The sequence below is a fragment of the Natator depressus genome, chromosome 4 (assembly GCF_965152275.1).
Source record: "Natator depressus isolate rNatDep1 chromosome 4, rNatDep2.hap1, whole genome shotgun sequence".
In the NCBI taxonomy this organism is placed as follows: Eukaryota; Metazoa; Chordata; order Testudines; family Cheloniidae; genus Natator; species Natator depressus.
Genome location: NC_134237.1, coordinates 28,572,018 through 28,598,242, shown reverse-complemented (window position 1 = coordinate 28,598,242; position 26,225 = coordinate 28,572,018). Strand labels below are relative to the sequence as shown.

General features: G+C 42.2%; 1 protein-coding gene and 1 long non-coding RNA gene across 3 annotated transcripts in view; one reads left to right on the top strand and one right to left on the bottom strand.

Moving 5' to 3' along the window:
- Nucleotides 1–1,411: 1,411 nt before the first annotated feature.
- On the bottom strand, nucleotides 1,412–11,479 carry LOC141985793 (uncharacterized). Its single transcript, XR_012639020.1, has 3 exons — nucleotides 11,370–11,479; nucleotides 8,643–8,801; nucleotides 1,412–1,467 (listed from the first exon to the last, which is right to left on the bottom strand). It is a non-coding gene; the product is annotated as an uncharacterized LOC141985793 (long non-coding RNA).
- Nucleotides 11,480–15,344: 3,865 nt separating this feature from the next.
- PPP3CA (protein phosphatase 3 catalytic subunit alpha) overlaps nucleotides 15,345–26,225 on the top strand; it is a 326,222-nt gene continuing 315,341 nt past the window's right edge. Inside the window, exon 1 of one of the 2 annotated variants that reach the window (XM_074950675.1) lies at nucleotides 15,345–15,907. In XM_074950675.1, the coding sequence (XP_074806776.1) occupies nucleotides 15,850–15,907 (58 nt within the window). In that variant the 5' untranslated portion in view covers nucleotides 15,345–15,849. The remainder of the gene's footprint in view (nucleotides 15,908–26,225) is intronic. The other variant, XM_074950676.1, reaches the window with a different exon arrangement.

The window sequence follows — 26,225 nt, the reverse complement described above, 5'->3', positions numbered from 1 at the left end:
AAGGTCTGGGTTGAACCAATGGCTTCAAAACTTTATACCAAGGCTGAATGGGGCCCAGGCTCTTTGATAAAGCATAAGATAAAATGTTTTATAACTATGATTATGGCCAGGTTCCGTATGGCAAGAATATTCAGTTGCTTAATGGCCAACATTCACCCATCAGTCAAACAGATAATTGGCAAGAACCTAGCCTAGCAGCAACAGACCACGAGAAGTGACCTGGACTCACTTCACAAGCAGATGTCCTACTGTTGCAGGGCCATAAGACAGAGAGGTCCATTGTTTTACTGTTAGCTGTTTGTCACCCAGCTTCTCAAAAACACAATTCTGTATTGTCTCCACAGCGTGCACGTTTTTCTTCCTTATACTTACTGAGCATGGAGCTGGGAAAAGGATTCACATGGTCAGCGGGAGGTGATGACAAGTTTGCTCCTGCATCAGATGAAATCTTTTGTTGGAGGAGGCAGTGACAAATGTGATATTCAGCTATCAGGTGTATGACTTGTATGGATGAAAAGCTGACATGTTGTCAATCTCCTTTTTGAAGACCAGGTTGTGCCCATTAGGCATGAGCCTATGACTGAGCTGAACCACGCTAGCATGAACCCTAGAAAGTGCTGGGTCGTGGCTCCCTGCCCATTTTGGGGTGGCTTGCACTCCAGGGAGAAATTGCATCAGTTACATCTATAGTGGGTATATCTCCGACAGGTTACTTGAAGGGCGCTCCAGAAGGGAATTGTTGAAACAGTGTTGAAGATCACAGGCTTCAATGTTTCTGGAGCATTAGCACCCCCATCTTGTTCAACTACAAAAATGAAGCACTCTGTCTTTGGCCTTACATCTGCTCCTTTACTTTACAACTGTATGAAGCAGCAGAGTGTGTTCAGTGGAGTCCGAAGAGTTCATGGTCAAGGTTAAACCAGCCCATTGGAGAAGAGTGCTGCTAAAATAAATCTGAAAATATTTGTTCACATTTTACATCAATTTGCTTCGGCTGTGCTTGCACCACTTTAGGGTTCCTGTTTGCAAATATTCTTGTGCATATTCCAGCTTTACACATGTGAGTACATACAAAAAGCTAATCTGAAGTTTGAATGCTTGGATATTCAGCAAAAGTAAATTCAGAATTGCATAACTAACCGGTGAATGCAAATTTCAAATTGCCATTCAGATTTTATGCTTGAATGTACACTTCATAGCTTTTTAAGGCCCGGAGAGACCCTTAAGGTGATCGAGTCTAACCTTATGCACAAAATAAGCCAAGTATTCTTGCACTGAGCCCAATAACTTTTGGATGAAGTAAACAATATCTTTTGATAGATATCTAGACTTGCTTTAAATCTCCAAGTGATGGAGGACTTATTATATTACCTGGCAAGCTGTTCCTCGCTGTTAAAAATGTGTTTTATCTCCAGTTTGAACTTTGCTGGCTTCAACTTCCAGGCATTGCATCTAGTAACTTGAAATCTGAAATGCATACTTTTAAATTACATAACTCATTTAATCAGGGAAACAAAACTATTCCTTATGATGTGGGAGTGGAGAAGACTGATGTGGCAATGTTTTGCTCTCCCTCTGCCCAGGTGACTCAAGATACGAGGCAAAGAAGAATCAGACTGAAAGTCTCTTGTCAAACACAACACTGCCTCCAAATAACCTGAAAAAGACATACCCCAGAAAGTCGCAGAAGCAATAGGAAATGGCCTGTCCTAAAGTAAATTTTGACTTTTAAGAGTATGAAATAAAATAAATGAACGAAAAGAGAGGCATGTGCTGTGTTTGACTTTTTTCCAACAATTTCCATACCCTAAAGATCCATACCCCTTTTTCCCCTTAGATTTGTGATTCAAAACTTGAAGACGCAAATCCACTTAATTCCTTAGCTATTATCTTTTCTTCTTTCTCTTCTTCCATTTCAGTGTGAATTAAGGACCATACAAACTTTTTTACTGTATGTCCAGCTATTGCAATAACACGCATAAGCTGAATCTGTATGTAGTGGAGTTTAGATACCTAAAACTTCCAATGTTGCCTCAACTAAATTTCCACTGATGACCTAAGACAGGATTTAAACCCAGGACTTGAGAGTTAAAAGTTTAGAGCCTTAGTATTCTAATATTTACCATATGGTCCTACCCAATTAACTTTGTCCTCCATTGCTATTATTTCTTCCCATTGATCTTACAATTATTGCCAAACCTCAGCAGTTTCTGGAGCGATATTGTACAGCTTGTCTGGGAAGTCTCAATGCTGATGGAAGCAGGCTGCTGTGTGTGTGTTGCTGTTGGCAGGAATTATAGATTTAGAACTGCAATCAAAAATTGAGTTTTTATTTAGGAAAATCAGGAGAGATTTTTTTAAACCTCAAACCTCTTTATTGGAGAGCTGCATAATCAGATTCTATTTGGGCATATATTTGGGTGGATGCTTCAAAGGCAGAGTCAAAGGCAACTCAAATATCCTCCTACTAGGAAAGTTGGACTCCACTTGAGAGAAGGCAGTTTAGAATTAAGAGACTCTGGAATGTATTGGAAAGTGCTTCTGGATACTCCGAGCATATGTGCAGGGAATGTCCTAAAATGGCAGAGTTGTAGGAAAGAATCTTTGGAAAATGTGTTCACATGGCCCTCCCTATTTCTGTCAATTTCTGCCTGCTGCGAGCTATTACTGAACTGAGAAAGGGATTAAAAAAATAAAGAATAAAAAAAAGTTAAATGTGGCTCAGTACATCTTTAATGACAGCCAAAGTACCACTGTACTAGAAATCTGAGATTGTTCCGCTAGAAAGAGACAATATACAGTGTTACAGGAGATAATCCTACATATTAAGGGGAGACTACGTGACCTACTGTAACAGGACTTTTCTGTAATATTCTTCTCTGTGCTTCAGCGGTGGGAGAAGAGCCAAAACAATCAGATCGCAGGGGGTATAGGGGAAGAGTGTCTGCTCTGCTTGTTTTCCTCCCACCTCTGGCTCCTATCCAGAACTCTATAGTATTGGGCATCCATAAGTTTTGAAGATGCAGGAGTAGGAAGGCAAAGACCAGGACAGGCGCAGCCATTCTCCATTGTGTATTCCCTGGGCTCAGTTGTGGCTATCAGAGTGACTATATGATCAAGTGTTAATTCAGACACACATTCTCTTGCATAGCTCCTACAGCACAACTGTACGGGGAGTGAGACAATGGCAGCATGACGGCACTACCCAGGGTAACGGAGCGCGCAAGGTGATTGTGCAGAAAAACTCCCATTCTGCAGGGATGGAGTAGAAATGAGTTTCAAATCATAGTTTCCCTCCTCTTCTATGGGATGCAATATTTCCGAGATTCTACGAAGCACATCCTCCACTGATATAAATGGTCATAGTTCCAGTGACTTCAATGGAGTTATAATAATTTACACTAAGTGGAGTTTCAGCTTAGTATCTTTAACAGAAGCATCCTGTTATGAATAATCATATCCAATTACAAATTAACTATTTTGGAGACTATTTGGGGACTTTTTCTAGATTACATTAGTGGTTCTTGGGTTTTACCTTTTTTGTTATAAACTTCTTCTTCCCTCCCTTTGTTTCTTATCCACTTTCTCCTGTTTTCAATCCCTTAGAATTTTATTTAACGATACATGTAAAGCAGAGTTCCTTCTTTTCCTTTATTGAAGTCATAAGCAATTTTGCAAATTTCTTTTAACATTTTCCCAGACTGGGGATACTTGTGTTTATATAAAAGTCAATAAAAATATTACAAAAGAAAATACATTTTAACAAAACTTTATATTAAGGTATATTTTAAAGTTATTTCTTGTTGTTTTAAAATCAACAAGATTTGATTTGTATGGCAGGCATTGTAGACTCTTAAATCCATCTTTTAAACACATTCTCTAACTAACCAATATTTTACAAAAGGTTTTGTTACAGCATACTGTGAAATATGGATTCAGCTTTTATTATTAATAGGTTTTAACATGCTTCTGTCATTACAGAAATCAGCTGCATATTGTACTAATTAATATTTTTTTATTTTTGACATCAAGTCTTGCTACTTAATTCAAAACCTGCCTCCTTGTACAGATATTCTTCGACAAGAATTAAATTCACCCCTGTGCAGAAGGTCAGCATGAGGCCAAAGCACCATTTAAATCCTATTTAGCCCTTACACCAAAGACTTAAATGGGACTTATTTGGTATATGGCCTTGTATTTGCCCTCTGCACAAGGGTGAAATTCATCCTGGCTGAACTGTAGAGGGGTTCACAACATCCTTTTGGAAGACAACCAGCAAGAAGCGATTACACGTTGGAATACTTGTGAACTCAAGGAAGGGATAGAGAAATATTTCTGTCTTAGTCAGAAAGCAGTGTGATTAGCTCCTCCTAACTAGCGTTGTGTATTAGACATGGTAAGACAGTGAGAATGGCTGGTTGAAATATACTATGTAAAGATGGTTAGTGCAGTGCAGGAGAATGAGGCTATTTATAGGATGAATGTGCAGTCCACCAATAAAATGTTTTATTTTTTTTAAAAAACGTACCCACTGAATGCTTTTCAGCTGTGCTGGTGCTGTTTTATGAACAGTTCTAATCCTACTGGATTGTATGAACAACTGGATAAATTTTTTAATAACTCAGTCTAGGGGGAAAGATTTATGTGTGTGTTGATGTGCTGAATGTCTCTAAGTAAGCACAGAACACTGAAGGGGGAGGAAAATAGTGAACAGGTCATGGGATTCTTAGATTAAATACAAGACGCTGAAAACCATTTGAAAAAGCTGTTTGATTGAAGGACAAGTTCTCTGGCATGCCTGGGGATTTAGATTTTTAAATGAAATCTACTTTTGTTGTTGAGATATTGACATCCTGATCCTGAAGCTGTTTTGCATGGGAAGACCACTACATCTGCACAGAGTCCCACTGAAGTCATTGGAGATTTCCCAGGGCGTTCCAGGGTTTGCAAAGAGCAGTTTACAGGTTTGGAGCTTAAATTTGCATTAGTTGTTTAGAGTTCGTGGTCACTTAGCTGTCTGATTCTCATTTACACTGAGGCATTTTACCTCACTCTGGCAATATAAAGGGGCCTTAAAGTGAGTGTAAATGTAACTTACACCTTTTTCAAGGCCCCTTTGGGTGTAAATGAAAATCAGGACCTGAAATACATAAATTACAAACTACCAGTATTGAAAACTGATGATTTTTTTAAATGTCCTCACTAAGCCAACATGTGCAAGTTACAGAGCAATTATATTCATTAAAACTCCTTAGATTTTTATGGTAATCTTCAGGCTTCAGTGCTTTGCTTTGTAAATATGAGTATTTTATGGCTGCAGTCAGAGATCAGGTTGTTCTGTCCTTTCTTCCATTACAAAGTTCTTTGGAAAAGGCATGCCATGGGAGATCACTTAGCAGAATGCACATTCTATTCTGTTGCTCCTTTTCATACTCACTCTGATTCTCTAAATAATAAATCATAGGACACATTTTGTGCTTGGTTAGAGGTGTGTTGTGTTATTTTGCAACTAAATTGAACTTTTGAATGTTTGTTCCTTAGGTATTAACTTATTTTGATTAATCATCTCACTTCTGACACCCATTATGGTCTGCTGTTACTGTTGAGGCTGGAGTTGGCGGTGAGGACATCTGAATAAATCATTTCCTCCAGGATATGTTCCACACACATTACCCTGAAATTAGTGGGATTTCATCTATATTTCTTTCTGGCTTTAAAGCCAGCAAACATAAATAATTTATTGCATGTTAATAAAACCAACTAAACCTCCCTTCCTTGGAAAAAAACACATCCAAACTTTTCAGTTTGTTGTAGGCTCTTAGATCACAGCATTGCTGGGAGAGGGGGATCGGGGGGGAATAGAAAAGCATTTTGGGTAATGTGCACATTAAGCAACCCACTTTATTTCAGAATTCTTGCAGCTGTTGCCACACCAAGCAGTTTTTAACACTGCAGTGGGATTAAGTCAGACCATGTACTGGAAAGTTTATAATACAAAGTTATGTCCCCAAACTTATTTCCTTCTTGCGAGTATTGTCTGTTTCTCTCTCAACACATGTCTGCTAGCCATCATGGTTGCTCCTTTCTATAAAAATAATCCCATTAATTTTTTTACTTACTGATTCCTGGAAGGCTTTATTATTCATTTAGATGATAATACTTCAAAACCCCTTCAGAAATTCTGTGGCCCTTACAGACGCCAAAATCCCACTGAAATCAGTGCCTCATTAAGGATTGCAGGATTTGATCCTTGGGGAATCCTAACTATTCTTGACAAGATTGTGGCTTTAAGCCACTGTTTGCACTGGGGAAAGACTGTAGTGGCAGCCACCTGGAGGTTTTCTCCCTAATGCTTTTGGAAGCACAGACCTAAGCAGCCCTTGCTGTTTAATAGCCCTTTTACTGCTCCGCAGACCAGTAAAGGGAGGCAGCATGTTGCCTTTCCTTCTCTGGGGGATCTTAGTGCTGCTGTCTGCACCAAACTTCCCCATTCTTGGCACAGCAAAGCCTGGTCTACCCATACTTTCCCACTGGTTTACCTAAAGATGTGATTTATTTTTTAAACCCATTTAGTTAAATAGGTGCAACTTTCTGTGTGAACACTTAAACTGATTTAAACCTGGCTTATATTGGTTTAGCTTGCATTCATAAACTTATAGGGGCAAACCAAATGTCTATAACCAGTTTTAAACTGATAGGTGTTTACATAGGGGTTTGCAGTGGTTTGTTTAAACCAGTGCATATGTGTGTGCCAGGAGAGTTCAAGGATGGAGATTTTGCCTGACTTCTGTGCAGTGAGAAAGTTCCTTGCACATTTCCCCTCAACTCTGCACACCCATCTAGGCTAGAGACCCAATTTAGGGATATGTTTTACACTAGAGATTTATTCAAGCTGCAGCTATTCATTCACTTCACATGACTACAATCAGAGCTTCTTTTGGTCAAGAATTGGTTTTATCGAGTCCAACTCTCACAACAGGGCATAGTGGGGTTATTTTAAAAACGGTCACTCTTGGAATATTTTTCTTTCACATGTCTTTCCTTCTCTGATTATTCCTTGGTTTCTTTCAAATCTTGTCTATCCCGTTCTGTATGGTCACATACAATGAGTACATATTGCCCATGGCACTCCTACGACACAGCACACAGTTCCAAGTTAGCTTACATTGCTTCCATGGCTTTCCCTTCTGATGCTGTTGCTTTCATTCTGTCCTCAATATTGACACAGTTCCATTATTATACCCTTAGGCCCTCTGTACACTATCCGGTTCTTTATTTAAACTATTGCCTGCATTTGTGTGAAATTCACCCTTATGCACAGGGCCCCACTATGCCATAAGCAGCACTTAAACTCCACTAGAAGATTTAGGGCCAAATTCAGGGCCCACATAAGTAGCTGAGCCAGATGCCTGACACATGCAAGCAAGGGGTAAATCCTCCCACAGGTCATGGAGAAACTATGAGCTGCCAAGACTACTTCAGTACAATGGCTGAAATAGCCACAAGAGGTGCTTATGAAGCCTCTACTACGGGAATGGGAAAGATGTGAGGACATGCATACTGGAACTTGCCATGTGGCCATATGGCAGAGTGGGTATCCATGCCCACACACTTCCTGCATGCCCTTCATCCAGCTCTCCTTTGTGCAGTGGAGCAGCACTAGTTTGCTTGACAAGCCCCCATATTTGTGGAAGACAATTGGTTTTGCTTGTTAATGAGGGACTCAAGGGGTGTATGGGACTTTGTGCAGGCCCATTGCTCTGAAATAAATCTTACCCTATAGGCCTTAAACAAGATAGAAGGTAGAACCTCACAAACTTTGCCTGAAATATATAGACTATGGGTTCTCAACCTAATTATCATGATCCTCCTCCTTCCTCCCATATTGTTAAAGGGGAGTGAGGCATCATAGCTCAGGGCAGCTGCACCTGTATTTCTCTTTAGTGGCCCAGCAAGGGAACCCATTCTCAGCCTTCCAGTTCCCCAGCTGTTGCCTTTCTGGGTGAAGACCCACATCTCACTGCCTTCTGCCTGGGGTATGTCCATGCTGCTCAGTTCCCTGCCTTCACTGCACATTTCCCAGCACAGACAGGTTGCCCAAGGACACCTGCTTGCTTTCTCTTAAGAGATGCTTAACAGGTGTAATTTCTACAATTATAAGGTACCACACAGTTCTTTGTATGCCAGCCTACTTTATTAAAAGAACCTACATGTATGAGTATGCTAATAAGCTTACCACAGATAACCCCGACCCTAACATGGATTCTGGCAGTAGCAGTCCATCAATCCTCCCACCTCAGAACAAGGACTCAAGTCAGTCTAACCCAATCCTAAGGCTTGGGGCCCTCCATGCACCCTGGGTCCTGCTAAACCAGGAAGAAGGCCTTGCACTAGTTTAAAACCAAACTATTCATCCAAAAATCCTTTCTTTGTCTATTGGTCCCTGGAGAATCCAGTTTGAACTGGCATATACATTTGTCTCTCCAGGGAGGTGGCTTCAAAGTGTTGATCATGGAGGAAGCCCATTAGCATCCCCCCACCCTGCTAGAGAAGGTACATACAATGCTACAACACCAAATAAACAACTGCATTTTTAATACAATGTACCCCAAGGGTATTAAGATTAATTCAGTAATGTTTACCTTATTTCCATAACGTTGTTAAGTATAGTAGGCGATACTGTCAGTCTGTCACATGGGGATCTGGTCAAGTGAGAAGGATCTTAGTTCTGGTCTGGAACTAAGGTGTCCCAATATGGAAAAGTCTGAGGACCACTTATGTAGACAGAAAACAGCATGTCCCTATGAGCGATAATCAATAGCTATTATGCAACTCTTACTGCCAAAATAACAGTAAATCTTACCAAAAACCAGTAGAAAGTTATCTATTTAAAATCCATGTTATGATCAAAATGAAGCAGAGAAAAGAGGCTTACATCTCCCTCCTTTTCATAGCATGGCGTTGAAACTATCGGGAGCGCTTGCAACTGAACTGAAGTAATATCCAAACAGAAACAAGTCACAAGGTCACGGCCTTGCTGCACCTCCTTGATAGAGCAGTCATGCATTTTAGCCCTGCCATGCTTGTATCACATTGTGTAGCAAGATGATAGATCTGGTAAATGAGGTTTTTACTTACTTTTGTGCTATGAAATATGAATGTTGCGACTTTTAAAAAAATACCTGAAAACTGAAATTGCCCATTGGAAGGGAAGATCAAACTTATGCAGCAGCAGCATAAACAAACACCCCTACTGAGTGGATGAAAATGGGGCATGGGGATGGGGGGAACATAGTAAGGTCAAAACCATAGAAATAAAAGGAGAAAAGATTTAAGAAAAAACAAAAAACTTTAGCAGTTTCTAGAAGTGCTATAGGCATATAGGGTACTATTTTACCCTGAATTTCATCACATAGAATTTCATCACACAGCAGTGGCAATCATGTATCTTTGTTATGAAATAAGACCTAATTTTAGTCTCATGGGCAAAGCCTGAGTAATGGGATTTGCCTGTGTATAGTAAGTATAGGCTGGGAGGACTGATTCCTACCTCCCAATGAGGCCTTCCAAGTAGAACCCAGGACATACATGCACGGAGCCCACAATGACAATTGTGGATATGGGCAGCATGACTTGACTGACTTATGCCTTTCTGTTCCATGAGGAATGTAGGGCCTTCACCACTGCTTTCCATCTTTGATGGTCTCTTGCTGCCATCTTAGCTTCTTCCCGTGTCATTTTGATAGCTTTCAATCCAAAATAATGATGCTCCCCACTTCATGAAGTTGTTGCCCAGGAGATCTGTGCTGTGCATGAACCCACTGGCCACACTACATTCCTAACATACTTCTCCCTCCCTCTTCCAGAACAGAATGCTGCCAGAGTCCTACTCCGGAGCACAGAGGTAGCTGTGGAATCTACTGCATTGGTAGCCTTATGCATCCTGTATGTAGCTTGAGGATTTGCTCAATCGAAGAGTAACAGAAGGAACATAGTTGTGTTTGAACATTTTGTACTGTTTGGGCACTGACTTCATTTTATTAAATCACAATAGTAGCTACTCCCACAACTACTGTTGCTATCCCAACAAGCTAAAAATCCATGCTGTAGTTCGCATTTGTCACTGTGGCACTCTGTACCCCAAAGCAATACCCTGGAACCCCCATATTCAGCATTGTCACATAATTATGATATGTTTTGTACAAAGTATGCCTTGTGAGGTATCATTTTGAAAGTCTTGATCTGTTGAACATTAGTATCCTGTTGGATTGTTTGAGCTATCATATGACAAGTCATGAAGTTTTGCTATGTGTATGTTACTGAAATAATGTTGTGTGGTTGGCAATACCCACAGCTAGCCTTTCAGGTGCAACAATGGAGTAGCCAGACATGCTGATGGCCCATTAAAGGGAATCCACACTCCCCAGCGACCATCCCAGAAGACTTTTAAGAGAGAGAACGTAGACAATGGAGAACATTTGATCAATGGGACCCTACGTCACAAGCATAGATCTTTCCAGCAACCTGGAAGAAACTATAAAAGAAGGGGAAGTGACATCATGACTTGGCCTCACTCCCCCCACAACTCAACACCTGGAAACACATCTGGAGGACAAAGATTTTAAACTGGGGAGGGTGGCCCTGTGTGGAGGAGAGTTCCAGCCTATGTATTGAAGATCTGTGACCCATTTGTACCATCTATCAGGGTGAGACACTGCTTGATTCAAATCCTGTCTAGTTTATAGAACTCAAATGTTATTTCTTAGGTAACCAACTTTGGTATCTATGCTTACTACTTATAATCACTTAAAATCTATCTTTCTGTAGTTAATAAATCTGTTTTATATTTTACCTAAAACAGTGGGTTTTGGTTTAAGTGCTTGGGAAATCTCAGCTCAATTGACAAAGGTTAGTGTGTGTCCTCTCCACAGGTAATAAACTTACACTGGTCATGCTTCTGACTAGGGCAAGACAGTGTATTTCAGGGGTGCAAGACTGGGGAGCTGGGGGAAATTGGCTGGAGCCTCTTTATTGTTGGTTCATGAGTGGCTGGGACAAGCATTCATGTAACTCAGTTGGCTGTGTCCCTGGCTGTGGATGTCTGTGTACGTGCAGTACCTGCCACAGGTTTATAGCTTGTCACACTATCACTGTGTGAGAGGGATATCCCAGGATGGTGGGACAGAGGGCTCAGCGGTTCCACAGTTCAGGTTGCACCCAGGGAACCCCTTCACAGTCACCCTTTTTATATTGTCTTTCTTTAGTGCGGTGAATGTATATCTCACATTCTCACAGCTATGGGTTAATAGCAACCAACAAAGTTTAGCTTCAAAAACATCAAACAAATCAAAGAATGGTAATTCACTCACATGAATTATGTGCCACAGCCACACATATGGCTTCCTCTTGCACAGACTGTACGGGTTCTTTTGCTTTGTCAACCAAGGCATTCTCCTTCTACAAGTAGTGCTCTATCCCCGTCACTATAGCATCCTTAAAAAACAGCAACAAAGAAAATAGATTTAAAAAACAAGCAAACAACCCACCAAAATCACAGTATAGCATGGTGCAAAAGAGGGGCAGGCATCTGTCAATAAGGGATTGTCTACACATGGAGTTATTCAGGAACAGTTACTCTTATATAACTTCATGGGTAGACATTCTTATTCAGGAATAAGATTGTCTTGTTTCTGTTTAGCTTAACCCACTGCATTAAACTAAATAGGAATAAGGCACGGGATATTTCACATGGTCTGTCCCAAAAGGGAGCAAACCCCTGCACCTCTAAGAGCAGACAGCGTATGTGGGGGTCCTATGCTTGCTCAAGGTCTCAGTGAGAGAGGTGTAGAATGGTGTCCTTTCCCTTTGAGGTGTGTTATCTAGGGCTGTGATTAGGTGCCTTCAAGGAAGAAGTCTAAAGATCAAGACAACATGAGCAGTTGGAGCAAGGGTGCAGGTGTCAGACAGTCCTACTGCTGGCTTCCACATGGAAAAATGACACACTATTGAAAACTATTAATAGTAGCTCTGGATATGTTCCTTCCCCTTTCTGAATGAATTAAGCCAGAGCTGTTGTACTGGCATCAATAAATAAACAACTTGCAGCAGGTGCTACCAGCTAGGCTGCCCCATTTCATTCCAGTCCAAGCAAACAGTCAGCCAGTTGTGGGGATGTTAAAGTGTTAGGAGATAATAGTGGCTCTGGTTCAAGCACCAAGTCTATTAAGGAAGGAGATTACTACTCCAATTATAGGACTGGTGGACGTGAATAACTCTTTCTATGGAACAACGATGAGGGTTTCCTTACCAGCCAACAAAATTTGGCTAGCAAGTAAACAAAGTTCAATGAACAGCTGCGCAATATGTGCAGCATTGCTGATCCATTTACAGATCTTGCCACATGCCTATTGATTGACATACAGTAGGATGCAATTTAAGCATTATTATTAAATAATAATGACACATTTAAGCATTATTATTCCTGTCTTCCCTTTTTTCTCTATTGTATTTTTTTTATAACTTCATCTCTGAAGGTTCTTAATACTGAGAAGTAAAAGAAAGAGGATACAGGCATTTCTAGATTATTCTAGTAACACATTTTGGGTAGGAACCTTAGCAACATCAAGTTACCTGATTATCGGTAGTTGTTTTTTCTATTATTTTTTGTTCCAAAGCCAGTGAGATATTTTGACATTAAATCATTCTGTAACACAGACTCTCCTACAGTTAAATGCTGTCTTCTGTGCTTGTTATATGTGAAGGCCAGAAAACTAAATTCTTTTCACACAGTGGACAGAGGAAGGCCTTGCTGCTGCAATGGGCTTTGTGGAGGTGGATGGAGGATTAACTGGAATGGTGCTATGTATGGGTACATGGGTTACAATGGTCCACCCATGTAAAACTCACTCCAGGGTGAGATTTTCAAAAGAGCTCAGAATCCACCAATTCCCACTAAGGACAATGGAAATTGCTAGGTGCTGAGTTTTTCAATTTCAGGGTAACTGCACCCCTAACCACCCCTTCGGAGTCCCCTCCAGGAACGTCTAGCCAGGTCTCAGGACTCCACCAGTTACCTGGTCTCACTCCCTTCTGACTGGGCATTTTAAGGCTGCACAGCTCCCTACCTTACGTTGTGATATCCCCAGCAAGCCAGTTTGGACCCTAACAGCCAGTGCCTGTGCATTGCTTTCTCTCCAACTATGAACTGAATATTACCAACAATTACAAGTTACAGAGAAAACATAAAAAACAATGAAAGTTCCTATACTCATGCTAAAATCTTAACAGAGGTCACCTATCAGCCTTATGGGGGCCCTAGTAGGCCAGTCTTTCTATCCCTTCTGCAACTGTTGGGACAGACAGTCCTGTCTGTGTTCTGGTTCAGAAAGAAGGGCCCTAGCCAGTTTAGACCCAGCCTTTCTGTACCAGAAGCCCTTTCTCTGTCTGTTGGTCTCTGGAAAACCCAGTTTGAACCATTTTATACAAGCCTACCCAGGGGAGTGGAATCTCTCTGGAAGTGTTTACAACCTTAATCACCCTCCCTCCCCCACTGTTTTATAGTTCCTGGAGGCACTGTGGCAACCTCTCCCACCCCCAAATTGCATATGATCCCTGAGCAAGAGTGGTACATCAGCTATTAATAAACTTAATACAGTATGGTCCCCCAAAGATATTGCATGCAGTTGCAATATCTGTCATACTGAGCTCTTTTGAAAATCTGTGCATGTGTGATAATATCTCAAAAGGAAGTATGTGCACCCACTCTTTAAAGATTTTATAAGATTTGCATAACTTTTTATTTTTAATCAAGTCAAGGCAGATTAAGAAATATATGTCATGGTATTTCTTGAATTACAATGCCATCATCACAAAACAGAAACAAAAATATTGAGTCTGAAAATGATTTCTCTCTAAAAACTAAAACTATATAATTACATTTTGCATTCACAGTGGCCTCCATCTGAGGATCTCAAAATACTTTGTAATTTTAATGAATTAGGTATCCAGCACCCCTGGGAGATGTGCATTATTAGCCCCTTTACATACAATGTCCTGAAACTGAGGCACAGAGAGAGCCAGTGCTATCCCCTTGAGGGCCCGAAGCAGGAATATTTTTGGCCACCCAATACTAAAACAGGCAAGTTATTATAATAAAGAGCAAACGCCCCCCTCCCTTTAGCTGCTTGGGGCCAGAAGCAATTTGCTTATGCCTAGCACCAGCTCTGCACAGAGATATCAAGTGACTTCCCCAGGATCACCTAACAAGTGCATGGCAGAGTCCATGGAACTTCTAGACCTATGCCTCACAAGACCATCCTTCCCCACCCCCATTATTACTTATTGAAATACTGTGTTTTTTGCTGTACAAAGCAGAGGAAAGGTAAAAGGACACACAGTATAATAATCTAATGTGCAGGATCTGCAATAACTCTCACAGCTAGCTCAGCACCTTGGCATTTCCTGATTGTAAGGTTATTCCCCACTCTCCCAAACGCTACAGTGACTTTACTCTAATTAATTATACATTGGTTTGTTAAATGGCAGCCGCTAGTGAAAACCCATCCATCAACCTTCCGACTGGAAAGCTCCCATCCCAACCAGCCGAGGCCCCTCCCCCTGCCTTCGCAGAGAAGCACTACAAGCAAAGAAGGAAAAACACGGAAAAGCTACTGTCGGGAGCTTGGTTGATAAAGGCACCGGAGCAAGAGGAAACCTAACTGCGGCAGCCCCTGACCCCAAAGGGAAAGGGGCTGCAGCGGTGCATGGACGAGCCTGTTGTGTCCGTGCCTTGCTGCAAGGGACACACACGCAGGCGCGATCACCCTGGAGCTTTTCCTGTTGTGTAGCAGCAGCTACAGCGAGTGACAGGCGGAGGCCGCCCCCGCCAGCCAGTGACACGCGCGCGCTTTCTCCCTGTTGTTGCTGCTGCTGCTCTTGTGGCCCTGGGGTTTGTAAAGTAAAAGGGGAGACACCCCCCAACGCCGCCGCTCTCCCGCTAACTCCTCGCCAGCCGCGGTGCAATAGCCGGGTGCAACTGAGAGCTTCCCTCCGGCCCACAGTCCTGCCCCACCTCTCCGCTCCCCAGGGCAAAGCTCACAAGGCGCTTTACTACTCTCCTCGCTGCACAACCACGGCTGTGGAACGCTCCGGGGAGAATTCTACCCCCAGCGGCTGCCGTGCTCCCCCTCCCCTGCCCCCAAGCCGGCTAATGGGGAGAGCCGTCAGAACACCTGGGAGGAGAGGCGGGCGGCCGTTACCTGACAGTGATTGGCAGCCCGGCCTGAGCCAATGGCTGCGAGGGAGAAGGAGCTGGGAGGGAGATGCGGGTGTAAGGCTAGGCGGTGAGGGTAGGTTGCGCCTTGGACCGTGTGCAGCTCAGTGGCTGTGTCTATGTGAGTGGAAGGAGAGAGGAGGGGGAAGAGACGTATCCAGATCCAGTGCAGCAGCCGGAGGAGCTGGAGCAGCAGCCGTTCTGCTGCTGTGGGGAAGGAAGCCCAGGGCTGCTGCATGTGTACCCTGATTATTTTTTTAAACTTATTTTTTTCTGGCTGCTTTTGCCTGTTATTTATGCAAAAAAATATAAACAAGGAAGCGAGTGGCGTGATTGAGATAAATAATTAAGTAGAGGAGGAGGAGGAGGAGGAGGCGGCGGAGGAAGAAGAAGAAGGAGGAGAAGAAGGAAAGCAAAGCAAAGCAAAGCAAGCAGCAGGCAAGAGGGGCCGTAACTTTAACCACAGCCAAGGACCTAGAGACACTGACTGGCCGTTTGCTGCTGCAGCAGCCGTCTCAGCCTTGTGTCTGCGCTGTGTGAGGGAGAGAGCCCTTCCCTCCTGCCCCCGGCTGCTGGAAATGTCTGAGCATAAGGCAATTGATCCGAAGTTATCAACGACGGACAGGGTGGTGAAAGGTAAGTGCTGTGCCGTGCACAGACGGACACACACAGCCAGCTGTCTGCTTGCACTGCCCCGCCTCCATTTTTTCAAAATTTGGCTACCACCGTCCCCCAAGATCCTGTACGTCTCTCCCCCCTCCAAGGAACGGGGTCTGCCTATTTACTGTGGCTGCAGTTGCTAAATGGACGAGACGTGTTTGGAGGGGGGTGGAGGAGGCGGTGATTGGGGAGTGAATAGGGAGTAACTGCTGTGATAGATATAGGAAGTGGTGGCTGCTGGTCAGGGTTGTGTCTGGGGGTGGTAATTTGATTGATTGGTATCATTGCACTATTGACTCGGCGTTTGGGTTTGCTCGGGAGATCTCTCTGCCTAGGGCTACATTGCAGCATTTTCTCCCCCCTGCCTCCCCCTCTCTGCCTTCAGTGATTGCACAGGGCTCGCGCGAGAGAGAGGGGGAGCCCCAGCTTCCTTAGTTGCTGGAGTGTCTGAGGCAGAAGGGAGGGGAGGGACCAAAGCACAAGAGCCTGGCTCCCTCCCTTCCTCTGGCTACTTCTTCGGGCATTTCCCCCTCCCGCGCCTGATCCGAGCCCCTTTGGGTGGCTGGGTTCGCACGCAGACTCCGCTGTCTGTAGGCAGATCTTGTCACTGCCTTTCAGCTCCCCGCATGCATGAAAATGCCCGTAAATCCCCCGATCCTGACAGCTGGGGCTCTCCTTCCTCACCCGCCCCACTCCTCCCTCGCGTCGCTGACATATGTCCTCTCCCTTCCCTCTCTCAAACGTGCTGCTCGATGGGGGTGACACCTGGAGCCAGGGGTTGATTCACAGAGATCTCTATTCGGGCGGGGACGTTGCTTTAATGTGTAAGAGCCGGGGGTCCTTGATGGTCTATTTCTCCACTCTTCGAGAAGGAGAATCCACCGATCTCTCTCTCTGGATACACAGTACACACCGAGCCTATCCACCTAGCCACCAGTGTTGGTGGGGTGAGGAAGAGCCTTTGCAGCAGCAGTGGGAAGTTCTTTTTTTTTTCTCTGGGCGATGCCATCTAGTCCAGTAGCCAAATGAATTTCGTTTAGGGAGGGGGACGTGACTCAAGAATGTGGAATATTTATCCAGGATCATCCTCTCTAGGAGATGAAAATGCATGTACTAGCTGCATGATACATGCTGAACATTAAGCACAGTAGAAGGCAATCCAAGCCACTTCCCCCATCATGGTTATTGTTTATGGTTTGGCCTGGTTGAATGTGAAGTTATCCAACAGAGATACTGTGTGCCCTTGTATCTTTGCATGTGTGTGCACATATCTGCGTGTGGGTGTTTCCCACAAATGAGTATAATCTCGGTGACTTCGCTCCATTGTAAAAACATACATATATGTTCTATGAGCTTGAATGCTCCAGAGCCACTCATTTGCTGGGTGACATTTGTTGGGTGAAAACACATCTGAGAGTTGTCATTAGCCACACAAACACAGTGCACAACAATAAAAGAATGTTTATTTCTGTATGGAACAAATGTGTGTGATTTTAATATATGTACAATGCTTACATCAAATGTGCGTATTTCTGTGTATGTACTTAGGTGTAATACAGTGTATCCATCATAGACTATAAACCTGTATTTATCTCCAGATTTTTTGGTGAAATACGGACCCCAAATGGGCTGTGAATGCTTCCAGAATCCAAGAAACTGAGAAAAAATTGGCTCTGTAGCATGCACAATTTCATGTGTTTACTTGAGCATCAACCAAAACCAAATGTAAATCTTATTGAGAGATTCACCTCATTTAAATCTTTCTGTATTTTAATTTTCTGTTTTTTTTCTGATTGTTTCATATCCGAGAGTTATTGGTTTTTTTTTTTTAAAAAAAGAAACTTGGTTGTATGCACCATAGTAACAGAGTTTTAAAAAATGGAGTTTGCCTTTATCTTGTGAAATAAGAAATATTTGTTGCATGAGTTAGGCAATATTACATTGAATCATGGTCCTGTGACATCACACTGAAAGAGCAAGGATTTAAAAGTTTTTAATATATGACTATAGACTTTTCTGATACCCTTCAATTATAGATATCACAAACGTTTCATACATTACAAATATTTTGCATAATGTCTGGAGTACACTAGTAATTGGGGGTTGAATGAAGATTTCTTCTTAAATTTTGTGTTTGACTATGTGCAAAGGTAGGACCAAATTCTATGGACTTTACTCAGGGAAAACTTAAATTCAGTGGATATTCTTTATGAGTAAGAACAGATGCAGGATTTGACTTATGATCTTTTTACTTAAATAAAATAAAATCAAATCATCTTTGCTTTTATGAATGCCGATAAATAAAATTGCTACTCCTGCATTTAATAATAGACTCCGTTACTGTTGTCTTTAAAGGTACTATAATAAGTCTAGGGTGGTGGTGTTTTTTTTTTTTTAACACGGTGTGAGGTTTTAGTCTCATTATGACTCTTAACCTTAAATCACTCTTCACACTGTTACACTTCATTCTGTGTTAATAAGTATATAGGCTCCCAACTTCCCAGAAACACTATTTCCAAGATACCTTGATAGCACATATAGTTGGGATTTCTTACATTTTTTTTTTTGTAGATTTTGTGAGCATTCAGTCCACCAAACATTTAAGATTTTATTTCTTTTATGAAGTATTCATTGAGAGGAATTGAAGGAAGGAACAGAAATTGACCTAAATCATGCTTAGATGATTTATTCATTCATCTGGCCTGATAGTTGTTATATGTCAACATTTTGTAGTTAATATTTGGATTCATTTAACTGGATTCATTCTTTCATTAAACACCAAAATCCGGTTAAATGCTTAAATGCAGAACCTGGAGTGAGTAATGCACAGTGAACTCTTAATAGGAGTACTTTTATACTGTATCATTTTCATTTTAAATTGCATTCACTGAACTGCTTTTTTATTGTTTTAGAAGCATAAATGAAGAAAGATAGTAATGTAGCTTTTTTCACTTGTAATAACAAAAGAAATGTGATTCTTAACTTAATTTAGTGCTGTAGGATCCCAGGTCCTGTATTACATTAGTCAAAGTTATAGTGTTTCTTTTTCATAGGTCATTATCTATATCTTCTTGAGAGGAAAAGCTGAATAGCCTTGCAATGGTAAAATTAATAAAAACAAATATTAAAACACACATGGAGATAATCAGTGAGCCTTAAATTGTAACAAAGAAAAATGCATAATTATTTGAATCCTCTGGACCATGTTCAGATATAACCAGTGCAAACTGAGAGGGTTTTTTTTTTTTTAAATTCATAAATAAATAGTAAAATGGAACCTTATTTGGGGAAGAAACGTTTTTTGGTCATGTATGTAGGCTTTAGATTTGATTAATTCTTCTGACTGCACAAGAAGCAATGGCTTTACCGGTCAGGATCTGATAATTTACCTACTGCAGAGTTATAAGTTTAGTTTTGAAAGATCACAATTAGTCAACACATGACAGAAGATGTCTTGTTATATCAAGATCTCCAAGCTTTGTCTGAACCTTAGGCAGGGACTACTACATAACAGTTAGTGGAGGGTTTGAGGGGGTGAGAATTCTAGCAGCTGTAAACAGATTGCTATATTGCTGACACCTGTTGGGTGGGGTTTTTTCTTTTTTTTTCCTAAAGATACTGCTAAAGAGAGTGACTTTAAAGATGAGAAATGACTTAAGTACAAGTAAGCATTTCATACCCTGCCACTCGCATGGAATTTTCTAGACTATCAAATTGATTTAACGCAAAGTAAAATGTCCTGTCTTTATCGCAGTACAGTTAGGTGTTACTGAATGCTCTGTGAGATCTTGGCTTTCTCCTGCCTGCATTATGTCATTTGTTCACAATGGCACCTGACAGCTTATTGAGTGAAATCTTAACACTCACATGTCCGAAATTACTGTACAGTGAGCAATATGAAGAAGTAATTCAAACCCATGTATTAAAATGGCAAATTTTCAAAAGCAAATTCACTTTTTTGTAAGAGTTGACAAAAGTGTATTCTTGGGAATGGTAGGGAAAGAGTATCCTGCATGTCAGTCTGAAGGATACTATTATACTTCGGTCAAGCAATGGTTACTCCACTTCTTTCTCCTTAATCATTCTGATGCAAAGAGGGTTAAGAACTTCTTGCAACTGTAACCTAGACAAGTCAGCTTTAGATTGTTGGAATTAACATGTGATAATACTATTTTAAAATGTATTGTTCTGCAAACACCCATATGATTAGTTCAGTGGGATTACACATATGCCTAAAGCTGTGCACGAGCCTGAGTGTTTGCAGGATTGAGGCCCTTAAAACCTCAGTGTTGATGAAAGGTGCTGGCTTGAAAACCCTGTAGACTGAAGTCCTTCATGTGCCCGTAGAAAGGTATGACACAGATGCTGACAGGATAAGCTTCTCCATTTCACTCTCCTTATGAGCTTCTAGCCCACCCCTTGGGAAGAATATGTGGCTAATTATCCACACTAGTTTACCACTTGAAGCCTCTGAAACTTGCCAGTGGGGGTGTCAGTGTGCTAGGTTTGGCACTGGATTTTAAGTTGGGGATACCTGGCACTGGAAGCTGGGCTGAGAGTACTAGCTCACTCCACAAAAATCACAGAACAGTTTTCTGATGGCAACACCTTTTGATCACTTGGCAAGATTTGAACCAGTGACCTAGAAGGGAAAGGCTCTATATCACATTACCAGTCTTTTCAGAATGTTCTACAGTCTCCTGAAATGCTTGAGTTTCTAAAATATATGGATAGATTTGTTTGTTTTTTGGTCTGGCCCGGACTCTCTGTATTTAAATATAATCTCTTAGGTATTGAGGGATAAAATATCAAACAAATAAAGGAGCATGTATAGTTACACTAGCATGTGTTCATCAAATCAGTACACTTTTTGTGGCTAGTCTTGATTTTTAAGTTCATATTTGTGTGTAGTGGTGACTGGTACCTGTTGCTGTGAGCAAGAGGATAAGGCTCAGTGGAAACTCTAAACCTCAGTACTTAGAAAAATGTATGCGCTTTTTGTAGGGCAGTGCCTCAAACTGGAATCCAGAGCCCTCCCAGGTGTATTGCAGAACTGTTCCCCTTTGATGAAGCAAATGTAAGTCTTCAAGCACTCATGTTTCTCGCTGTCTAGAGCTGACACGAGGATATTTTTTTTAGGTTTTGTTTCAGTTTTTTTTAAACCAACTAAACTTTTAAAAATAAGACTTTCCACCCTTTGCAGCTGCTTCATGTATGTCTTGTTTGATGCTTCTTTGGTGTGAATGGAGTGATGCTCAAAACTGGTGAATTAGCAAATACACATTAGGAATTAATCTTGTTAAGTGACCTGAACGAAGGGAGATTAGATACTTAAAATGCTTCTTTTCCCTGAATAGGAAACAGTAGACACACGAACAAGGAGTGTGGAGGGAGTCACTTGGTGGCTGATGTGACATTAATCCTGAATGCTTTTTATGATGTCTCCTTAATATTGTCATAATAGTACACTTGCATGTAATAAAGGATTGCACTTTCTGGACAGAAAGTGTGGGGTCAGGTTTGGAGGGAGGAGATGCAGGAGACCATCAGCATTCAGCAGTATGAAAAACTGTACCACTGCTGTCACTTGGGATTGTCTGCTCTTGATCCATTCTTTAAACTTCACATAAGACATTAAACATGCCCCGTGCCTCTGTTTTGGTAACTTTTTAGTGGGAAATTAAAGATCCCATTGCATTCTTCAAAAGAACAAAGAATCTTGACCCATCTGTCCTCACTCAGTAAAACAGGCCATGTAAACTACAGTTGAGGAAAGAATGACAACTGCATATTGCATAGTCCCTGCACTACAGTTCGTCAAAGAAAATACCTTGGCTCACTTCGGTTCTTATATGTATTTGGCCTGATTGTGGTCCCACACTGGTCTAAAACAGGATTAACTCAGTGAATTCCATCAGTGGAATGCTGGTTGGTGTGTGTGTTTTTTCAGACTGATCCAGTATGTGTAGAACCTGCACTGTGTGTACATAATATATACAACTAGTATTCATTTTTATTATAATAATATTGAAACAGTAATCTGAACAAGTTTAATCAAAACACATATCCTTCTAGAATTTTATTTGTGCAGTAATGTTGTTTCACTTAGCTAGTCATTAATTTGCTTAACCTTTGTTCAGCCATGAATACTATCATTTTTGTAAATAAAATCAATTAATCAAATAAACTTTTCACATCTCCCATCTAAGACCTTCTCTTGTACAAACCCACTGAAGGGAAACACAACTGATCTTAATTAGAACTTTGCTGTCTGGAGAGGTCTTTGATGGATGGCGAAGAACTGTCAGGTGGCTTTGTGAATGCCTCGAAGCCAAAGATTTTCTGGGGAAAGTCTTGGTCAAACGATGGATAGAAAGTTTTCTACGCAATTGATAGCTTTGTGCTGACCCATGCTCTCTCCTATTCTGTGCTTGGTTTCAGACCGCAGAGGGTGCATGCTTTTGCTCCCATCAGTGGTGTTAGGAACTGTGAAAAGGGAGTTAATGCTTAGTGTTGTTAACCTTAATGTACACAGCAAATTGTAACCTATTCTGCCACTTTCCATTGGAGAATGCTGCATAGCACAGAGCAGCTATTTCTAACTTTCTTCTCTATTTCTTCTTCTCCACCCCTAAATCAGGCCATACTTATTTTTGTTGCATGCTTCTCTCTTGGTGCAAGTAGACCCTTTTACTGTCTTGTTCTCCAATACGTGCCATGCCACAGAACGAGAGCGTATGAATAGTGAGATTATCCTTCACTGGGTGTCTTTGGGTTCACAGTATTTCAGTCGCTCCCACAAGTTTCAGAAGCTTAGGCAAGCCCCTATTGTTCAAAAACCTTTAGAAATACCAGTTTGAAAATTCAGTTCAGCCATTATTAATAAGTAAGTGGTGGCAGTTTGCATTGAACTGCTTTATTTTTCAATTCTCCAATGTGGCTTTAAAATTAAAAAGTGCCCTTTTGTCACAAGTTTCTGTGTAGTCACTTCTTGTATTTTTAAAAAGTACAAAAGTACTAAAATCTGGGTTTGGTACTGCATTTAAATATCAATGCTAGTTCTGTCAAGAATGCTCAGGCAAACTGAAGTAACATCTCATGTTAAGGGCTATATTTCCTTCTGGTACCTGCGAAGAAGTGTCGGAGACCCATTTTCTGCATTATTTGTTTCTAAAAATGTATTTTAAGGGATATTTATACAAATATGATTGAAGGCTCTTAAAACTTATAAAGTGTGCCCCAAAGGAAGCCACAACTTTCTAAAGAGAAACCCACTTCAAGGAGACTTCAGATAAAAGAATCTGAGAATGAACACTTTTTATGTGGTTACATGAGTTGAATTTAAGATGTTACTATGCATCCCATCAGTTCTCGAAGTTGAACACTTAACAACCGTTTCCCCTTCTGATGAGTCAATACCTCCCTCACTTTCTCCCATAAAAGATCATCGATGGCCTGTTAGTTAATTATGTAATCATGATAAAATGTGTGGCCCCAGCCCCGCAAATAATTAAGCATGTGAGTAAAGTTACTCACATGATCTGTCTTGCATTGAATAACCGGCTGTTCAGATTATGGATCAAACATATATTAATGGAAAGTACAAAGCTCTGTTTCTTTTACTTTCTTTCTCTTCCCTTGCTGTGCTGCAGAGGTAGGACATCGTATGTGGAGAAACAGGGAGCAGAAGAATGCTTTAATCGTGAAAATTACTTCTAATTGCTAAAAACCTTTACTGCTGCTCTTCTCATTTTTTCTCTGCTTACTCCTCCACCAGAAAGTTGCCACTGTGGTGGTACCTCTTTGACACAGTAATTTGCATGCATTTTGAAACTGACTAGATCTATTTTTATAGGCAAGGTTAGGCATGTTAACGTTGGCATAGCAACCCTGCTGTATGAAGAGAACGTGACTCTTATTTATTTCAGATTTAACCAGGGTGCCAACAGGAGTTCGGAATAACGCAATTTATCTGTGGACCCTGGGGCAAAAATTCCAAAAGACAGACACACAAATCCTGTTTCTGATTTATTAGATAGTTTACGTGAGGTGGGTTGTTTTTTTTTTTTAAAGGGTAAGATGCCAATTCTGCCTTGAGCATACGTGGGTTTTGGGAACTGAAATATTAGACTCCTATACAGTACAAAGCCTTTTACCAAAGCTTGAAAAAAATTTACCTGACGCTTCCTGGCGTAAGGACTGCCCCTGCTAGCTAGGGTGAAGGAACTTGTGCAGCAATGCCCCCTGCAATTTAAAAAAATAAAGCCGATGTGTGCTGTACTTAGTCACAGCCTCCTTTGTTTTCAGTTTGCTTTTCACTCTTCTTCCCTCCCCTGTTCGTTCTTTCTGTCCCTACATTGTGTTCTTTTCCTTTCCCTCTTCTCTCCTTCCCTGCTAACGCTATAGACATATATGCTCCTCAGTTTTGTATATACTTCTACATGTGCTTCCCTTTAAGCCAGAGGTGGCCGAGCTATGACCCGCGGGCCACAGCCGGCCCGTGGGACTGTACTGTCCAGCCCCTGAGCTCCGGCCGGGGAGGCTAGCCCCTGGCCCCTTCCCCGCAGCCTGAGCACGCCGCGCCACCAGCGCTCTGGCCCACTGCTCTTGCCAGGCAGCGCAGCGGCGTGGCTGGCTCCAGAATGGTAATGGGGCGGGGAGCGGGGGGGTCCCGGGGCGGCAGTCAAGGGACAGGAAGCAGGGGGTGGTTGGATGGGTCAGGGGTTCTGGGGGGTGGCAGTCAGGGGACAGGGAGCGGGGGGGTGGATGGGTCAGAGGTTCTGGGGGGGGCAGTCGGGGCGGGGGGGTTGGATGGGGCGGGGGTTCTAGGGTAGCAGTCAGGGAGCAGAGGGGTTTGGATGGGTCTGGGGTTTTCAGCGGGTGGTCAGGAGACGGGGAACAGGGAGGGTTGGATAGGGTGTGGGAGTCCCGGGGGCCAGTCAGGGGTGTGGATGGGGGTTGGGGCAGGCAGGGGACAGGGAGAAGGGGGTGGGGGTTGGATAGGTGGTGAGGTCCTGGGGGGCAGTTAGGGGTGGAATTGTACATACTTCAGAATTGGATGATTAGATTGTAGGTTTCTTGGGGCAGGGCCCAGGTATGTGGTATGTGTTGTATCTTCTGTGAAGTGCTTAGCACACGTGTATGTTCTGTAAAGTATTAATTGTCAATCTCCCCCATCCACACACCCAGTCATATGTGTGGATTGGAACCTAATGCCAGACACCTAATAGCCAGAGGACTAGATGAAGATCCAGGGATGATGGTCAGGTGAGAAGCTAAGCCCTCTCTTCCGCCCCTCCCCCACCCCCGCTGTGAAATGGGGAACACCTAGGGTGACCAGATGTCCCGATTTTTATAGGGACAGTCCAATTTTGGGGGCTTTTTCTTTTATAGGCACCTATTACCCCCCCCCCCCATCCAGATTTTTTTTTACACTTGCTATCTGGTCACCCGAGGAACACCTGCCAGGTTTTGTCTGTAGACCTTTTTCAGGGTTCTGTTTATCTTGTTACCTCTGGCTAATAGGTCTCGAATCTCATTAAAGCCTTCAACGTCAGGTAACAGCTACAAGAGACAAGACCGCTATTTCTGTGTTCTATCCAGCCCCCACATACAAATCCACCTACTCCCAGAGCCTCCTGACTACTGTGAGGGTGCTGCTCGTTTGGGTGTGCATGGCTGCTATCTTCTCCTGCAGCTTCGGATTTCTTTTGCATCTTCCCCTCCTAATGACTATCTCTGGTGCCTACCTCTGCTGGTGCCCATAGCTTTTCCCAGGATCTAATAGAGCAAAGTTGACTTGACTCTTGTGGTTTCATTGTTGCTTGCAAGATGCTCAGTGGCAGCTCTGAAAACTCTCAGCGTGCCTGTCAGTTTTTGCAACTTGGAAAAGCGCTGAGCAACAGCCTAGGCACTGGAGCGGACTGTCTGCATACTTCAGAAGACCCCACTGCCATGGCTTACACTCTGCTCATGTTTGGAAGTTCACCTGGGCGACAAAAAGGGATATACTTTAGCTGGCAGGGGGACGGGGAGGGGATGCTTACATGCTGCTGAAATGGATGGTATTCGCCCAGGAAAGTTTCTTCTTCACCACAGATCAGTGGGTTTTTCAAGTCTTGCTTCTTGCACGTCTAAATATCCTTGGTAAAGAACATATTGTAAAGCAGCCGAAGAGGGTGGGGAGGAGGAATTATAGTAAAAAGAATGTTAAGGGATTGATGGATTTTTTTTTTATGAAGTAGCAGCTGTTTTTCCCAATATCCCTCATATTTTAAGAGGCAGAACAATACAA